At 42.6% G+C, this 14,995-nt stretch overlaps 2 protein-coding genes across 4 annotated transcripts in view; both read left to right on the top strand.

The window, feature by feature from the left end:
* The first annotated feature begins 5,015 nt into the window (after positions 1 to 5,015).
* Positions 5,016 to 12,851, top strand: hepacam2 (HEPACAM family member 2). Of its 2 annotated transcripts, none has more exons than XM_084032883.1 (9): positions 5,016 to 5,175; positions 7,635 to 7,994; positions 8,080 to 8,367; positions 9,633 to 9,932; positions 10,944 to 11,066; positions 11,249 to 11,270; positions 11,379 to 11,413; positions 11,779 to 11,852; positions 11,973 to 12,851. In XM_084032883.1, exons 1-9 carry the CDS (start codon positions 5,118 to 5,120, stop codon positions 12,081 to 12,083), a joined length of 1,371 nt encoding a protein of 456 aa, XP_083889009.1. In that variant the 5' UTR covers positions 5,016 to 5,117; the 3' UTR covers positions 12,084 to 12,851. The 2 variants fall into 2 exon arrangements, with proteins under 2 accessions (XP_083889009.1, XP_083889008.1); XM_084032882.1 differs by having other exon boundaries at positions 11,764 to 11,852.
* Positions 12,852 to 14,845: 1,994 nt separating this feature from the next.
* vps50 (VPS50 subunit of EARP/GARPII complex) overlaps positions 14,846 to 14,995 on the top strand; it is an 80,060-nt gene continuing 79,910 nt past the window's right edge. For both annotated transcript variants that reach the window (XM_084033071.1, XM_084033072.1), the window contains exon 1: positions 14,846 to 14,984. In XM_084033071.1, the coding sequence (XP_083889197.1) occupies positions 14,952 to 14,984 (33 nt within the window). In that variant the 5' untranslated portion in view covers positions 14,846 to 14,951. The remainder of the gene's footprint in view (positions 14,985 to 14,995) is intronic.

The raw sequence follows: 14,995 nt of genomic DNA, 5'->3' as shown, positions 1-14,995 counted from the left end.
TTTACTTCACACCTCTTGCTGATTACATCTCCGCATTGGGGTTATGGGTATCGCATCTAAATACCTTCAAACCTTGTAATCTGCAAAGTAATCTCATACTACCTACTATCTCTCATTCTACTACGCTAAAGTATTTTACCGTGACACCTCCGGAGAGGGAGGGAGAGACCAACAGATTTTAGGCATTGGATTCATTTAAAAAAAAAAAAAAAAAGCCACCCTTTGTATCGAGTGACTATCAACATCAAGCACCTTCCATGAAAGGAAAGAGGCTAATGAGGTGGTCTCTGTTAGAACTGAAGGTGTGTGTGTGTGTGTGTGTGTGTGTTAGGGGGCTGGGTGTTTTGATTCCTACCTCCCATGGCAATTCCAAAATACAGAATTGTGCTTTCAGGAAAGTGAAAAGTATACGTGGTGCTACACTACGTTGCAGAATGTCACCTTTTCCTCTCAGGTTACTTGAGGCTGTTACTAAGCCAGCAAGGCTGGTCAAATAAGGTTCATATATGCCCTTTTACCTCTGATTGGAGCAAGCCCGGTGTTGTTTTCCCCCTTATCCTGCGCTTTACGACCGAGCGAAGCAAAGACGACAAGCACAGACCTGAGCAAAGGGAGTACTGGCTTTCAGGCCGGGATTGTGGTCTGTCTTAACAGCCAAACGCTTTACTGCTGGAGAGAACATAGAGGCGGCTGTGTCCGCTCGGCTCTGTATGCATGCACGTGCACCCACCCGCAAAAAACACACACACACCAGTTTGGTTTGTGGCATGGACGATGTAAACACCTATTTTTCATAGATGTGTGTGTGCCTGTGTTGGACGAAACTCTGCTAGGGAATTAATTAAAAAGTCATTACTGCAATGGAATAACCCTGTACTGCGGAGATATTTCACTCCTTCATGTCTGGAGTACACTTTGCATACTCCGTCTCAAAAAAAGTGCCCATTCAGACTAAGAATCTCTGATTTTTAATCTTTCTTAGGAACTCTAGGCTGGAGAACAGGAAACAAGATAATACGTCTGTGTGTGCATATGGGTGTCAACTATGTAAACACAACTGTTGAGGAAAGTTTTTATCAGCGCTACACCTGCCATTGACAGATACCATGCCACATGCACCGCACTGAATGTACACTTTAAGTTATGAGTTATTTAAGTTTACAAGTTTAAAATACAGCATGTGCTCGATCATATCCACGCTAGAGCACTACGTGAATTCAGGAACAAATTACTCAACTGAAGTAAAGCGATGACATAGGGGGATAAAGAACCTACACAGACTTGTGCAAGAATGCAGCCGCGTTCCTATAGGTTCACACTGAGCTCTGCGCATGTGGATATGTTCGGTTGTGGAGCACAAAAGGTCTTTGACGGAAGGCAGAAGAGGATCTGGGTTGCAGGCAGCAGGATTTGACATCGGCTTATTTCCTGTCATTGACTGCGGGTCACATGGCGAGTGCGTGGGCGCGAGATAGTGGAATGCATTAAAGGGGTGAGGCTCTTGTCACCAGAAACACACACACACACACACACACACACACACACACAGCAGGCGCAACTTAAAGGAAGACATACAAATATGTAGCAAACAAGTAAATGTGCTTCTCCCTTGCATTAAACATGAAAACACACTGATCTCACAATGTTTTGAGTGATGTTAAAAAATCAGGGTGGAGAATGCCAGGATCTCTGAAAGATTGACTCAACCTACGCGCCCCGGGTCATACAGTCAAGGTGCTATTTAGGCAACAGTCAGAGCCAGAGAGAGATATAAGGGTTCAACGGTGCAGCAGTAAAAAAAAAAAAAGAAGAAGTGCCTTTCACATGCAAGCATGAGGGAAAAACATGCGCCTGCATCCACCCACACACACATGCACACAGGGCTCAGCGTGTGTGTCCAACATTCTGCTTCCCACTGTAATAAATCTTAGTGTGTGAATGAAACTTTGTCATCCAATCGAATCACTCACAGGCCACACAGATGTCCCCGCCCCTTTCCTTTGCTCCCTGACTGCCCCACTTAACCCCACTCTATCAGCTATAGGCTAACGTATCTTCATGTGAAGCCTGTCACCCACGGCACGACATCATCTTATCGACAACCTCAATGGCACGACTGTTCCAGCCCGCTTCTCATTTTGCTCGCGCAGTAATTGATTGCGTGTGTTTGTGAGTGTGACTGCTTGCATTTCCGGTGAACTGTTATTTAACATAACTTGGCTTGGTGTTTCATATAGGCGACTGTCACAGATGTGTTCGTCATGAACTTTGACACCTAAAAATAACGACTACGGTTCTGTTTGATTCCACATTTCAGGACAGAAATATGTATGGGAGCACGAAAGTACATCACAGTAGGCCACTGACACCCTATGTGGCCCCACTGTAACGACTGCTCCAGACACCCACGCACACACACACACACACACACACATGAACATGCACACACGTGTGCCAATAGTGTGGCCTTGATGTGGGCTGGTGTGCTGTGTCTGCTCTGAGTGTCTGCAGCTGGAGGCCAAGGCTGCTGGAGGAAAGGAGGAATTAAAGAGGAGGAGAAGAAGAAGAAGAAGAAGAAGAATGATCAGCTTGAAGTGATGTGGAAGAGATCGAGGAGGAGTTAAGGTTGGAATAAACCATAGGAAAATGAATTAGTGCTACAAGAATAAGGACAATAAGATAACTTGACGAAGAGGAGGTGGGGGAATGGGAGGCGGCAGGAGGCAAACAGTCGAGAGAGGGGGTAAAGTTGTGATGAAGTGAGGCAACAGTCACAGACATGGCTGAGAAGCAGAAAATGGAAAATGTGACATGTTTTATCACAGGAAGAGCCCCCCCCCCCCCCCCCATTTGAATGTGTGTGTGTGTGTGTGTGTGTGTGTGTGTGTATCGCTCAGCTGCTGTGTCCTGGTCTTTGGTAGGGTGGCCCCAAAAAGGCCATACCACACTGTAACATAGCTGACTGGATGTACAGTAACCAGGAAAAATATGTCAGATAGGGTTCAGTGATGGCAGAGTAGACACATGAAACCTTTCATTCTGTCATAACCGAACATCCAAACTGATGTCAAGGCTGTTTGGGTTTCAGCTATTAGCTGTTGATATCACCTGGACCCTTTTAAATATGTCTTAGCCAAGGGGAGGATCTACTTTTTTTTAACTCATCACTCAAAAGGTCACAGTCTAAGCCATAACATCGTAGTGTTTGTCTTTCTCAATACCCCGGTCTTGTGATAGGTTGCTCCCTTATGAATAAAAAACTATGCAACATTTCTCATGATGTGCTGTAACGCTGCTTTTAATCATTTCTGTTATGCTCTGCTCTCTGGATATTAAGCTCTCAATACAAACAATCAAGTGAATCATATGATCCTGTAGAAAACAGCAATGTGTTTTATTGTGATAAAGGCGATACCTCTTCAGGCCTCCTAAAACTGAGAAAAACAGGGAACATCACTCTTGAAACTCATAAACATCTGCAACTTGTGACACAGTTGTGAATAGATATGACTTGGATTTAAAGGGTCACAAGTCTTTTATAGGGAACTACTACCATTGAGTCATGCAATACCAAGTGCAGGTACACGTCAGTACAATCCAACCATTCAGTGCATAAAGTCAGATACAAATGAAGCATTTGGAGCTGCTGTCTGCTGCTCATGTTATAACTCTCTGGCAGACGTTGTCTAATAGATGATGCACTGACACCATCTAAAGGTGAAAAGGAAAGTTGCAGGCTCTGAGACGAGAGCCGACTTCACAAAGGGACGGCAGAAATGAACACTCATGCACATTATCAACTTTAATTATTTCTTTTGGTTTGATAGAGATAATTTGAGCTGCATTCATTTTTGTAGTTGATGGTGTTGTTAAATGAATAAAATTAGTTTCCCACAATATGAACAAATTTGCCAGAATCTCGTTTTCTCGCTAACAAAAAGACATATCGATGTGAGCAAAGCCTTTAATCTCGGCCAGTGTACGTCCTGTAGAATACTTGACAGCAGAGATAATCAATGTATTTAACGGTGCCATCGCCAAACCAGACACTCATTTACACAACCTACAATGGTGTAATTCATTCACTGTGCAGTTCGGTCCCAAGTTTCACCACATCCTTTCAGAGGATGACCACGCAGAAAGAAAGAAAAACAGCTCTGCACAAGTCCCCGAGGGGATCCAATCAGTGTTTAAGTATCTAACATGTGACATTTTGTATCTTTTGTCACGATGATACAAACCTCTGACTGGGTTAGATTTCAATAAACATGTACAGTTTATTTCAAGTGCTGAATAAAACATGAAAAATATGAAAAAACACGGAGAATGAATGGAAAAGTCTTTCATACAGACTTATGAAGAGAAAAAAACAGACATTGGTTGTCACACAAATAAGTCTTTTTTTTCAGCGAAATATTAACAACAGATTTCCCTCCCCTTTTCTGTCATGAAATAATGAAAAATACCACAAATGTGACATCAGCTTCTCTCCGGTCTCAATGAGATGCCCTGGAGGCGATTGATAGGTCAGTGATACGTGTGTCGGTGTTAGAAAAATATTCCCCAGACAGCTTTCTCTTTGTCTTTTCGTCCTGTAAGTGCGAGACTACAAACTCATCACTGACAGAATAGCTGATGGCAGACCGTTAACCAAACGGAGTGACGTTAACGGTTAAAAAACTCTCTGTTCCCTGCCTTCTCTTTGTCTCGCAGCCCGAGGGACAGACAGCTGCTGCATTATAGTGTAAAGACTCGACTATCCTTTTACAGTTGTGTGTCTCAGTTTCTTTTAGACAGAGTGAAACCCTCGGCCTTAGGGCAGCTCTCTGTGTGTGTGTGTGTGTGTGTGTGTGTGAGAGAGAGAGAGAGAGAGAGGAGACCATGCTGTGCTGTCTCTCTGCCAGGTGGACTTCTTCTTCCTCCTGGTGTCACATGGGAGGGGCCTGGCTGCCTGCAGCCTAAAGGCAGCTCCTCTTATTTCCCTGGCAAATGTTGTCACCACAACCAGTCACATTTCTCTCCTCCTCCTCCTCCTCCACTTCTTCCACTCCTTCCTACATCCCTCACTCCCCGCCCATCCGTCAGAAGTCCCACACATCCCTGGAGGATAGGATGCCATGGAGGCCACAGGAAGAACAGCGCTGTATGTCTGCTCTGTTCTCTTCGTCCTAACAGGTGAGCGTTCAGAGGCTGCAGAGGGACGTTTCCCTCCAGTTGCCGGTGGTTGCGTCGGTGCAAGCGTGGCGGTTAACTGGGGGTTGCTGTGTTTGGTTGGTTGGCAGGGTTAAACTGAGGGTGAGTTGAGGAAGTGTGTGTTTTTTTGGGTGCCCGGTAACAAAACGTTCACTTGTGAAATCCCTTTTTTCTTGAACGGTTTCAGGTCAGAGAAGCAGTAATGAAACTGGGTTGCAAAATGTAAAAGCAGTGATGTCGAGTACAAGTCAGTGTATGTGTTTTGATTTGGGGATTTTTTGAAAGTTAAACTTGGTCAAATTATACTTTGGTCAATGAGTTCTTTACACTGAAGTACCTCAAATTTTTTTCAGTGTAAGTTTCAGTCTTTCATGGTTTGTTTCGGATGTCCTTTCCACCATCATCACCGTGTGACTTGACAGAATTAGCCTTTTCTACTGTTGTCGACTGGAAGCAGAAACACAAAGAGGGTGCCAGTGGAAAGGAGAAGTGACCTCGTCCACAGCTCTGTGACTCAGTAATAACAGACCCGCGACCAGATAACTTGGACAGAAAAGTCCCTAAAAACAAGTACTCTCACCTGCTTTGTTTGTATCATCAACCCTCCTTAAAGGAACGCCATTTGTCTTATGTGAGAGGTGGACAGTCGATGGTGGCGTCTGGATACGCACCATCAGACTTTATTTAGTATCCAAACAACTCGGATGTGTGTGTGTGTGTGTGTGTGTGTGTGTGTGGGTGATAAGAGGCAGGTGCTTGTGGGTCTCCACACAATAGTTGTTTGAATGTATGTGTGTGTGTGTGTGTCCAGTAAATGGAGATCTCCTTTCACCTCAAAAGCCATTGTCACCGTAATCTCCTTGGTATCACCACAACAATATCCGTGTTGTTTGGGGACAACAGTGAAGGAGCGGGCTCGGCACACTCCTCCTCATTCTGCCTTTTCACCGGATCTCAGCTGGTGTAAACACAGGCACACTCCTGCTACTGACAACACACACACACACACACACACACACACACACACACACACACACACACACACACACACACACACACACACACACGGCCTGCAGGCCTTTAAGTGTGGAACGTGTCGGTGGGGCGTCTGCATTATTTAGGACATGACACCAGACATACAGGGAATCTTTTGTAATGGGTATCATGGGCAGCCGTCCCCGGGGACCTGACTGACACCAGCTGGTCCCTGGGGAGGAAGTCGGAGGGGTGGGTGACAAAAGAGAAAAAAGAGATTAGAAGTAGAAGGTAGAGATGCAGAAGGGGAAATGTAGCTTTAGACAGAGGGAACAACATGTACTTCTCATTAGTTTTGCTCTATACTCATTCAAGAGTTTTATTCATAACACACTTAAATGATGTGAAATCATTTAGCGAATCAACAGCCTTTCATGAATATTTTCCACCTTCCACAAGTTATTTAATGCTACAAGGGAGAAAGAGAAGATAGATGGCCAGGAGTGAGACAAAGGGACACAAGTTAGAGGAACGTGAGAGGTTTTTGGGTTTTCTTCACAGTAGCTGCCTACTCACATGCTGCCACTCTACTCAACCTGGCATCCAAACTCAGTCCCTCACTTTTTAACTTCTGTCAAAAAAAAACAGAAAAGAAAGAAAGTGATGTTTGAAGTCTGTCAAATAAACAATTTCATAGCTCTGATATGATCAGGAATGTTATGTATGGAAGACACAATAAAATATGAACAGAAAGCATATTTAGATTTCAGGCAAAACTTCCAATTGAAACGACTGCTGCTGGAAAAACAACCATAACTCCTCCTCTTCTTTGTTTTGAGCTGGTTACCAGCGAATAAACTGCCCAGGCAACTAGACGGCGCTTTGAGGGACAGCGAGGTGCAATAGATCAACACTTATCTAGTTTCTTCAGACAACCCAAGTGTTTGTTTAGTGAGTTGGAATCAAAGAGACAGGCCTCAACCTTGTTTGCCAACAATGACACTGTGTAGTGAGCTGCGTCAATATTAACTCACTACAGTTTCAGGACCTGGACAATTTGAAGACTAGGATATAGATTATGAGATTAGACAAAAACATCTCTCTTACTTAAATGAGAAAAAAGCCTCTTTTTTTCCGTTCATATCGTCACCATCAGTCTATCTAATCATTCAAATTATATTATTATAATATAAGATATTATCCATGTTTTTTCCAATATTGCTATAATGGAATCTGTAATATAGTCTATATGCAACATATTTGTTTTATTTAGAAAAAAGGGACAATAAGCAAAGTTAAAGATGCCTTTGACTGAAAGCATTATTTTTTAACTATTTTTTAGCTAACCACCAGACACTCTACAGACATGGAAGCACCTCGTGTGTTCATCATCATCATAATCAGCATGTGACCCTACAGTAACTCTCTGTTTCACCTCCTCTTCCTTCCCATGGCCACCATCTCAGAGGTCAGCTCCGAGTTCATCAACGTCCCTACATCGCTCCATCACAGCATCCAAGGGAAGCCCGTCCTCCTGTCTGTTGAGACTCTCTTCCCACTGGACGACGTTGAGATCCAGGGAACGTGGACCCACACCAGGCCGAGCAGCACCAGAACCACGTTGGTGACATTTACCAAAGAGGCCACGATCATTAACATGACGTACCGCGACCGCCTGGTCTTCAGGAAACCCAACGTCTCTCTGCTCATACTGAGGTTAAACCGGGACGACGAGGGGGACTACCACCTGAACCTCAACATAGAATTTCATAACAAGACGGGAAAGGTCATCAAGGAGGAGAGGACCGTGCGTGTCACCGTGGACGGTGAGTGTTTCCCCATCACGTGTCATAATGTCCGGGTTGGACGTCATCTGTGGACTCGGCCATAACTCCTTTGTTTATTCCTTAGTCCCTGTGTCAGCTCCTCGTGTTGAGAAGAGTCCATCGCATGCGGTTGTTGAGGACAAGGCCAACGTGACCTGGACTTGTTCTGTGGAGAGAGGGACCAGAGTTGGGTTCCAGTGGCTGAGGGACAACGTTGCCCTCGGTCCCAGTGACAGACACCACTTCTCCCAAGACAACTCGACGTTGTTGATCAGCCCCGTGAGAAAGGGGGACAAGGGAACTTACCGCTGCGTGGCCAGCAACGCTGTCAGCCAGGGTCAGCACAGCAGGGGGGTGGAGCTCAGCGTCTACTGTGAGTATCTCCCTTCTACGTCTCGGCCCCTGAACCAGGAACACCTGGAGCTGCAAATCCCCAATTAGTTCCCACAGAATCGCAATGTGGTTTATTTCCTGTGAGAATGCAAATGTCAGCGTTTTCTAATATAAGGAGATTGATGTTGATGTCTCAGAAGCATAACGCAATGATCACTTTCATCAACAACGGGAATGATAAATTACAGCAAGAAGAAGTCCATAATGCCTGGCTAATGTTACAGGAAGTGGAATCAGATTTGGCCAAAATCTCTAACATGACAGGTGTGATCTGGATTTCACAAGCTGTTGTTAACTTGTTGTCAGGCAGTATAAATCTAGATGAGAAATATGGACAACAATGCAGACAAAATAAGGCAACTGTAGGCATGGTTCCTTATACATATAAATATTTTTAATTGTTAACATTACAGGGTCAGAAGTTCAAGTATTTTACACAATCTTTCCCCCCCAAAACATTTGATTGTCGGTACTTCTTGTCACAAAGCATTTCTCTTTCTTTGCTCTGTATTGGGTCATATGCAAATGTCTGCGAGATCAGACTACTTTCTGACAACTGAAAAACATGTGACTGCTACGGGTATTTGCATGGCAGCAGACTTATCTCACAGAACTCCTCTGTTCTGCCATAAAGCGTGTTGATACGCTGATAAAGTGACCCCCTTTTACAAGTCGGTTCAACGAATGTACTCAAATGTGTTTTTTCACTTTCACAGAAGTAACGTCTCTGAATGGTACGTTTGTCTGACATAATCTGTTTTCATAGAAAAGAGCATTCAGCATCCTGCAGGAAGTAGATCTGCTATTAGTTAAAACAGTTTACTGGCTTCAGTTTCAAACGAGTTTTCAACAATGTAAATGTACGACTTCTAACAACGTAGTCGTATTTCCAGTCTGTTCACTTTAGATTAAAACACATTCAAAAAGCATAACTGGGATCTTACTTAACTACATGCTGACGGTGCTTACATTATAACACATATTGGCTTATCTACTCGTAGCAAGAAACATATTGTGATTGATAAGCGAAGCTGTTTTCATGACATCTCCACTGGTTACGTTGGTCACATGTTTGTGTTCATGGGCAAGCACTTTCTTTATTTACAGTCCACCAAGACTTCTGCTGCTAGACTGTGTATTGAACCGGTTATGAACCCGTTATGAAATCAGACAGTTCATAGAAACGTAACCGCTCTGTATAATAAGCACAACACCGGCAGCAAACTCCCACTCTTGTCCCTGCAGATGGCCCGTACAACCTGGAGGTGAACTCGGTCCAGGGCCTGCGGACAGGCAAAGTGTTCACCATCAACCCCGGAGAGCTGGTCTTCTTCGAATGCCAGGCCGACTCCAACCCTCCCAACAGCTACGTCTGGATCTCTACGAGCCGCAACGGCACCCAGGTCATCACCGAGGGCCCTCGGCTGGAGGTGCTGTCCTACAGGCTGGCCCAGGCTGAAGACTACCTGTGCCGAGCCTTCAACAACGTGACACAGAAGCAGGACGAAGCCCAGTTCACTCTGGTGGTGGCCAAATTCGAAACAGGTGGGTAGAGGGTGGAACATGGCAAAGAAAGAGCAGAGCGTGGGTAGCTTTTGGGAATCCTCAGAGATAAACACTCAGCAAACATTGTGTCACGCCAAAAGCAGAAGAGCTTTATGAGCTACGAGAGATATATCTTCGACGATGACGAACGCCATGGCCAGCTGTAAGTTCATGTGGGTGGATGAAACTTCACGAGAGGTGGAGAAGTGAAACCAGGTTATGGATATGACATGAAATATATACGGACAACCAGGAAACTGGTGTTTTATCTCTGTTGCTAGGTTCCAGAGCCGGCCGCCTGCATTAACTTCAATGGCTGGGAAAGTAAACAGTGGATAACAGCTGTCGTAATTGTTGACTAAGTTTTATAGCATGTGGAGTTTCTGTGTGCCGAAAGCAACGTTGATATGTTGTCGTGGTGATATTGGGGAAAGGCTCACCCGATGGCTACTGTTGATACTGGCTATGATTTAAAATGCTGTTTATTGAGTCAACAGAAGTCATGAAAGCATTTATTCGTTCTCTATTCGAAGTCTCTTATGGACATAACCAAAAAAGCCTCCGATGACTGACCTTTTAATCAGACGGCTTGCTGCTACATGAGGTGGTTTCAGCTAAATCCTAACATGAGCAGGATAACATGCTCTAACAGATCATATTTAACACGTTCTATTTTTGTTTTAGCCGAGTAGCATGCCAACATTAGCTAATAAGCATGAGTTTTGCAGGTATTTGATCATAAAATATAATATTTGAAAGAAAAAATAGCACGAATAAATGTTAGCACCAAAGTTGATCAAATGTATCTTCTTGGGTAGAAGAATATCAATGCCACATTTTGCATCAATCCATCAAACAACTGTCAAGATTAAAATAAATAAATAAAAATCATCTTCTGGGGACCATGAACACGATTTCATGGAATTCCAACTAACTAATCTAATTGTTGTTGATCCCCAACTTGGCTAACAATGATGGTAATAACAGTGTCCCTCCTGTATTTGTTTACAGAGAAGCAACCCCAAAAGGGCAACTATGTGTCCCCTCTGGCGGCCATTGTGGTCTGCTCTTTGTCCATCATTGGCTCTATGCTGCTGTTCTTCCTCCTGAGGAAAACCTGCCATCCTAAGAGAGGTAATTTGGTGGTTTTCTAGCTGTGACTTCTGTAACCTGTTTAACACGTTTTATGTTTGAACACAGTGACGGTAACCTGGACAAAGTATATACTACATTTAAATAAGACATGGTAATATTTAAAAAACCTGCCATTTCTGGATTTGGGAATAATTATGTCTCTTTCTCTCCATTATCAACAGTGCTTATGAGCATTTACAACAGGTAAGAGCCTTGGATATCAAATGAATACAGACATGAACAATACTATATTTAGTATACATAATGTGTGCTTCGACTAACTGTTTATTTGTCTATGTTTTATTTTTGCAGACCGCTTTCAGAGCAGAAACGACCACATCGTTCAGGTGAGCTTCTGCTTATCTTGGACACTCTCATTAGAATATACTGTACGTCATAATATATACTGTATATACAGTATATATATATACGTATGTGTGTGTGTGTGTGTGTGTGTGTGTGTGTGTGTGTGTATAGCTAACATTATATTTTTGAGGTGATTAAAGGGATGAATAAGCCCTGGTTCTCCTGAAAATAATGACTAAAAAACAGGTTTGAGATAGGAGGAGTTGAAAGCATAAAAGTAAACAAGGTCGAGATGTCTCATAAATTCCAACTGAAAAGCATGAAGTCATACATTCATCACGTTTGAAGTTTGAGCCAAACTAAATACTAATACACTGATCTGACATTAAAGCCTCCGCATTAACAGGTCATGAAGACGCAACAGAAGACTTCGGCATCTACGAGTTTGTCTCTATACCCGGGAAAATGGACTCTGCACAGGTATTTGACATGTTCTACATCGACATGAATTCAATGATGACGCAAAACTATTTCAAGCTTTCGTCTAATGTCGAAAAGTTGCACGTGGTTTTAAAATATTCTGATGCAACTGTCCTGCAGGCGTCATGCAGATCGCTGGCTCGCCTGGAGTCGGTCCAGGACATGCACACCACCATCTACGATGTGATCAGACACGTTCCCGAAACACCCAGTCACAGTTTGCTGAATTAAGCTGGGAAGCTGAGGTGGAACTTATAGTCATTTCACTTGAGGTGTAGCTTTATTCTCTGTTACCAAAGCCTGAACACACAGGCTTTGGTGGCCCAAATGTTTTGCACAAGGGATGAAGGAGACTTGTGTGAGTACACAACTTGATCATGCACTGTTACTGTCCAGAGTGTGGGACGGATGTTAAATGACTTTTGCTGACTGTTTTGTGAGTTGAAAGTGTAAGTATGCCTTGATTTAAAACACTTTTTTTTAATGTTTTCATGTATAACTGAAGTTGAAACAGTTTTGCCTTTTTTGTTCAACAATGAAGACCACTTCAGGTCATATTAAACCAAGCAAGTTTTAAGACAGATCTTATGAGGTACCTACACCCAAACTATTTAAAACAAATGTTTAATTTATAATACTAAGGTTTTTATTTAACTGTTCAATAATATCTTTCTAATTTCACATTTTCACAAAATGAAAGTATATGAAATAGGTGTTATTATAATGAATGCATTTTCTTGCATGAAATATATTTAGGTTTATTGTAAATATTGTACATGGATTATACTTCAAATTCTTTATACATATTATTCTATTTCTATGTTTTGCTCCAATCTATTTATTCCCATAGAAACCTTGTTTCCACAAATGTAGCATTTGTTTCTGCTCATCACGGATATAATGAAATGCTGAAAAGGATTAATTATTCATAAATTATTGTACAGTTTGCATTCACATGTTTGTTTTGTACTTTATTAAATATATACTGTTTACTATTCATCTACCATTCATTTATATTTCCACTTTTTATATGCCTTTTTCATCGATTGCAGAAGCTGTCACAGCTTGAAATGAACACTTTCTCAATCGTCCTGAAAAAAAACAAACAAGTAGCTGAAGCCAGCAAAGATGTCAGTTGTTCTGCTGCTTCACAGTCGGGCTTTGTCTGATATCTTGGCTGCGATCTCTCTTCTCACAAGTGTTTGAGTTGAATTTCGTTGTCTCCAAATTGCTGCAGAGCTCTTGTTTCTCTCAGCTTTGCTGCACCGGTATGTTGTGTACCTGGCGCGAGATGGAGACAGGCAGCAACAGACGGATGGTTCAGCGTGTGGCAGAGTGCCCTCCACCTGCTCCTGCTGACACCTTGTCACGAGCAGATAGAAACGTGCACACTCGCTTGTCTGCGTGTGTGTGTGTGTATGTGTGTGTAAAAGAGAAGTAAAGGAATGAAGAGGAACTAGATGGAGACCAGAGACAAAACTGTTATTTTCAGAAAATAAAGGAGAACTTGCAATTTACAAAATGTATTTGACATTATATTTCCCACCTGCCAATTGAAGGCAGCAGTCTGCTTTCTGCTTTGATTCAAATGTTGTAAAACCAAAGAAGACCTTCAGAGAAATTCGGCTATTTAAACTTAAACTATTAAAATGTAAACCTTTGACTTGAGTTGGCACTTGGGTGGTTCATTCCCAAAGAAAACTGATTAAATTAAATAGAAAAATATTTTTGCTTGTTCACTGGATGAATAACTTGTCAAAACCTGAACCTCACTAAGTCAGAAGGTGATACAGCACTCACTATGAGGTTCATAAATATGCTCGTGATGATGCTCCCCCACATAATAACAAGCAGTTTATTGAATCTAGCTCTAATTATAGACGATGAACTGGCCAACTGAGTGTGCAGTGTCTTTGTGGTGGCATCTCCGGGTAGGGGTTGCCATCTGTTCCGTCTCAGTGTATGCTTTAAGGGAGGCTCCGCACTGTGGATGACTGCCTAACAAACAACAGTGGAGTGGATTCACCTAGAGAAAGCAACCTCACCTTCATTTGACTGGGAAATAGCCTGAGGCATCATTAACCAGGAACTATTCCCCGTGCCTGCTGTCTGCTGCATCCTGCCTGCTTTTAACCAAGCGCTGCATGAAATAACACCCAAGGGGGCAATTACAAAACCGGCTGAATGGGTCTGCATGTACTGTTTTTGTATTATTCAACAATGCAGAGCCAGGTCTAATAACTTAGCCAAGATGAGCTACATGGCATTAAATTGAAATAAAATGTGGCTTGCAAAAAAGGTCATTCATCGTTAACCTACCCTGTTTGAGACTAAATTATGTATTTAATTACAATATGTAATGTAAATTACACATACACAGAAGGTTACATCCAGTTGTAATGTTCATGTACTCATAAACTTCCCATTCAGTTAGTAACATTCTGGAGATGAACAAAGAAAATCATATTCTGTTATACTAAATAAGATCAATCAACGGTAATTGTTGCCGGTAACATTGATGATCTGTTCAGTTCCCGGTTCCCGTAAGTCGTGACAGTGTGACAGGGATCTCAGCCTGCATTGTACCAGCACCCACAGCTGTCTGTATTGTTTACACCTTTGCTTTCCCGTTTATGTCATGTTAAAATGTCTCATCTGACAGGGGACTGAACTATAGAAGAATTGAACGGACAGAAAAATAAACATTGCTGTTAGAAGTTCTATTCTGTGGTGCCAAATTACTACCATCCAGTGGTGCAAGGCAGCAATACATGTATCATAATAGTAACGCTTTACTCTACCTTTAATGCAATTTTAATCTTTTTGTTTTTAATCAAAAACAACATGTACTTTCAATTGAATCCAAACATTTTAACACATCGATTTTAATATAGTCAGGGGGGGGGTCACAAGCAGACCTCGTAAAACTACCATTCCCAGCATCCTTTAGAAATGTCCCGTTCCTGCCGTACCAGTCACGTGACGTCGTGACGGCCAACTATGGCTTCCTTCTCGTAGTGATGGAGGCGCATCGATGACAACAAAACAAAACTGCTACTTTATTTGTGTATTTGTCAACTGACACACATTGGATTTACGATGCAGAAGATCAAGTCTCTCATGACCCGGCAGGTGAGCAAAGC

The sequence above is a fragment of the Eutrigla gurnardus genome, assembly GCF_963514095.1.
Source record: "Eutrigla gurnardus genome assembly, chromosome: 17".
Classification (NCBI taxonomy): Eukaryota; Metazoa; Chordata; class Actinopteri; order Perciformes; family Triglidae; genus Eutrigla; species Eutrigla gurnardus.
This window is presented reverse-complemented; position numbering and strand designations above follow the sequence as displayed.

Bases quoted from the DNA above. Each gene is read 5' to 3' on its own strand.
- hepacam2 (XM_084032882.1), top strand. From the start codon at position 5,118: ATGGAGGCCACAGGAAGAACAGCGCTGTATGTCTGCTCTGTTCTCTTC. The intron at 8,368-9,632 runs GTGAGTATCTCC...TTGTCCCTGCAG, and splicing joins GGTGGAGCTCAGCGTCTACT to ATGGCCCGTACAACCTGGAG. The intron at 9,933-10,943 runs GTGGGTAGAGGG...ATTTGTTTACAG, and splicing joins GGTGGCCAAATTCGAAACAG to AGAAGCAACCCCAAAAGGGC.